The sequence below is a fragment of the Scyliorhinus canicula genome, chromosome 27 (assembly GCF_902713615.1).
Source record: "Scyliorhinus canicula chromosome 27, sScyCan1.1, whole genome shotgun sequence".
Lineage (NCBI taxonomy): Eukaryota > Metazoa > Chordata > Chondrichthyes > Carcharhiniformes > Scyliorhinidae > Scyliorhinus > Scyliorhinus canicula.
This window is the reverse complement of record NC_052172.1, coordinates 17,131,244-17,134,682: the sequence shown is the minus strand read 5'-3', so window position 1 is coordinate 17,134,682 and position 3,439 is coordinate 17,131,244. Positions and strand designations below refer to the sequence as shown.

The 3,439-nt window shown below is 51.4% G+C and overlaps 1 protein-coding gene across 1 annotated transcript; it reads left to right on the top strand.

Annotated features, from left to right (window-relative positions):
- The first annotated feature begins 1,363 nt into the window (after positions 1-1,363).
- Positions 1,364-3,268, top strand: LOC119957717 (insulin-like growth factor-binding protein complex acid labile subunit). Its single transcript, XM_038785797.1, has one exon. The coding sequence runs from the start codon at positions 1,364-1,366 to the stop codon at positions 3,266-3,268; it is 1,905 nt and encodes a 634-aa protein (XP_038641725.1).
- Positions 3,269-3,439: the final 171 nt, after the last annotated feature.

Genomic DNA, 3,439 nt, shown 5'->3' with positions numbered 1-3,439 from the left:
CCACCCTATCCCCATAACCACTCATAACTTTTAGGACACTAAGGGACAGTTTAGCACGGCCAATCTAACTAACCTGCACTTCTTTGGACTGTGGGAGGAAACCGGAGCACCCGGAGGAAACCCACGCAGACACGGGGAGAAGGTGCAGACTCCGCACAGTCACCCGAGGCCGGAATTGAACCCGGGTCCCTTGAGCTGTGAGGCAACAGTGCTAACCACTGTGTCACCATGCCGCCTAATGTCTTGCTGCAATTATTTTGTTTTCTTTTTTTCTTTTTTAAAAATTTAGCGTATCCAATTCATTTATTTCCAATTAAGGGGCAATTTAGCGTGACGAATCCACCTACCCTGCACATCTTTGGGTTGTGGGGGTGAAACCCACGCAGACACGGACAGTGACCCAGAGCCGGGATTGAACCTGGGACCTCGGCGCCGTGAGGCAGCAATGCTAACCACTGCGCCACCATGCTGTCGTCTTGCTGCAATTCTACAGGCCACACTTGGAGTATTGTGCACAGTTTTGGTCTCCTTCTCTGAGGAAGGATGTTCTTCCTCTCAAGGGAATGCAGCAAAGGTTTACCAAGCTGATTCCAGGGATGGCGGGACTGTCATATGAGGAGAGATTGACTAGGTTGGGATTGTTCTCGCTGGAGTTCAGAAGGATGAGGGGGGATCTCATAGAGATTTATAAATTTCTAACAGGACTGGAGAAAATTCTAACGGGACTAGCCAGGGTAGATGTTCCCGTTGGTGGGTGTGTCCAGAACCAGGGGTCACAGTCTGAGGATTCTGGGTAAACCATTTTGCACAGAGATAAGGAGACATTTCTTCACCCAGAGAGTGGTGAGCCTGTGGAATTCATTACCCCAGGAAGTAGTTGATGCTAAAACATTGAATATATTCAAGAGGGGGCTGGATATAGCACTTGGGGCGAATGGGATCAAAGGCTATGGGGAGAAAGCAGGGTTAGGCTATTGAGTTGGATGATCAGCCATGATCGTGATGAATGGCGGAGCAGGCTCGAAGGGCCATAAGGCCTCCTCCTGCTCCTACCTTCTATGTATCGATGTATCTATCTTCTATATATCTATGTATGTATCTGGCAGTACCTCAAACTAGTGAACTGGGGATTGGGGTAATTGATATGGAGACACAGAAAGGGGGGAATTGTGCTTGCCTGTGGTGAGAATTTTGATGTGGTAACACTGGCCACAATGTGTCTATGTTACAGAGGTTCCATTGGATCATGAAGACAATGCTCTGGTTGTTGGAGTGCTGGGGGCTGATGCTGTGCTCAGTGAGAATCTGCTCGCCCGCTGAAGACGTCTGCCCGCCTGTGAGTGCACTAACTCACCCCTGGATAATGTGGTGCATCGATAAGGAGCTGAACGCGGTTCCCGTAGACATCCCGTTTGGTATTCAGGAGATCTTCCTGCAGCACAATCGGATTTCCACCCTCCTGCCGACAGATTTCTTCAGTGACGGCTCTGGGCACGGCAATGGCTTGGCGCCTTCCGGAAGGAGGCCCAGGAATCATCTCCTCTCCCTGGACGTCAGCCACAATTCTCTCAGCTCCATACCAACGGAGGCGCTAGCCACCCTGCAGCAACTGAACAGGCTTTACCTGAATGGAAATCAGATCGCCACCTTGGCGCCAGGTTGCCTAGGAAACCTCACGCACCTCAAGGAGCTGCACCTGAGTGAGAATCGCCTTCAGGTTTTGAAACCCGGTGCCTTTTCCGGACTTCCCAATCTTCAGAAACTCATGTTAAGCTTGAATAACATCACGAGCATTGCCCCGGGAGTCTTCAGTGAGCTGGACATGTTGGTGTTCCTACAGCTTAACGGCAATCAGATCTCGGTGCTCCAACCCGGAGCCTTCCAGGGGCTAAAGAACCTTAGGCAGCTCTATCTCCGAAGTAACACTCTTCATTCCTTAACCAAAGGGTCAATGGATGACCTTGATCAACTCCACATCTTGAGTCTGAGCCACAACCGTCTACGTTTGGTGCCCGAGGAAGCTGTGGTGAACCTTCAAGCGTTGAAGGATCTTTACTTGAATAATAATCACATTGCGTTCCTTCCTGAAGGGTTTCTACCCCAATTCAGGAAGCTCGTTATATTGGACATCAGCAACAACGAACTGACGCAGGTGCCAGAAGATGCTCTGCTTGGTCTGACCAGGTTAAAACTGCTCGACTTGAGCTTTAACAACCTCACTAACCTTCCTCCCGGAACGTTCCGTCAGCTTCTGAACTTGACTGTACTAAATCTTTTCAACAACCGCATGGTCACGTTGCCTGGACAAGTCTTCGGCGGCCTCCTGAGCCTGAAAGAACTTCACTTGGACAACAACCGCCTCGCGTCTCTGCCTCAAGAGATATTTCAGAAACAGTTTGAGCTGAAGGAGCTTCAACTGGACAACAACTTGCTCTCGAGCCTGCCAGAGGCCGTCTTCCACAACCTGACAAATTTGAAGACCTTATACCTTGACAATAATAAGTTGCGCTCCATCCACGTGGCAACCTTCCAGGACCTGGGTCACCTGAGGGAGCTCCAGGTGGACCAGAACAACATCACCTTCCTCCCCGAGAAGATCTTTGACGGCCTGACGGAGCTGAGGATCCTGCAACTCAATCAGAACCGCCTGTCGGCCCTCCCTCCCGATGTCTTTGGGCGCCTGTCCAACTTGAGGGAGCTGCAGCTGAGCGACAATTTATTCACCAGCCTTTCACCAGGACTCTTCAAGAACCTGAAGAAGCTGAAAGACTTGTACCTTGACAGCAATTGGCTGCACACCGTCGAGTCAGACCTCTTTCGGGACTTGCAAACCTTGGAGGAACTGCAGCTCCAATTCAATCACCTCCTCCATCTGTCTCCTGGAGCCTTCGCCCACCTCCCCAGATTGAAGAAGCTGCATGTTCACAACAACCATCTGGCCACCTTAGCCCCCGGGATCTTCGAGAAGCAGAAGAACTTGCAAGAGTTGCACCTGGACAGGAACGCCATCTCCTCCCTCCCCGCGGCCATTTTCCAAAATCTCACCCATCTTACCGTCCTGCACCTCAACTTCAACCGGTTGACCAAGCTCAGCGATGGGTTGCTGGAACCCCTGACGAGGCTCAAACAGGTCCCTTTTGCACGGGCAATCCTGGGACTGTCGCTGTCCGTCCATTCTCTACCTCAGTGGCTGGCTGCAGAGGATCCGAATGTTGTCCAAGGGGAGGTGGAGTGTTTCCTCAGACAAATCGCACGGTGGCGTCTGTAAAGACGTTCACTTCGGTCCCCTTGCACTGTTCATCCACTCCAAATCGGCCAGTGACCTGCCTGCAAATTCTCTGCCACGTCTGCCTCGCCCTTTTCCTCAACCTGACCTTGCATTGAACGTCCCTCGACTGCCCTCTGCCCTCCTCTAATCCTGAAACCCCTTGCTCTTCCT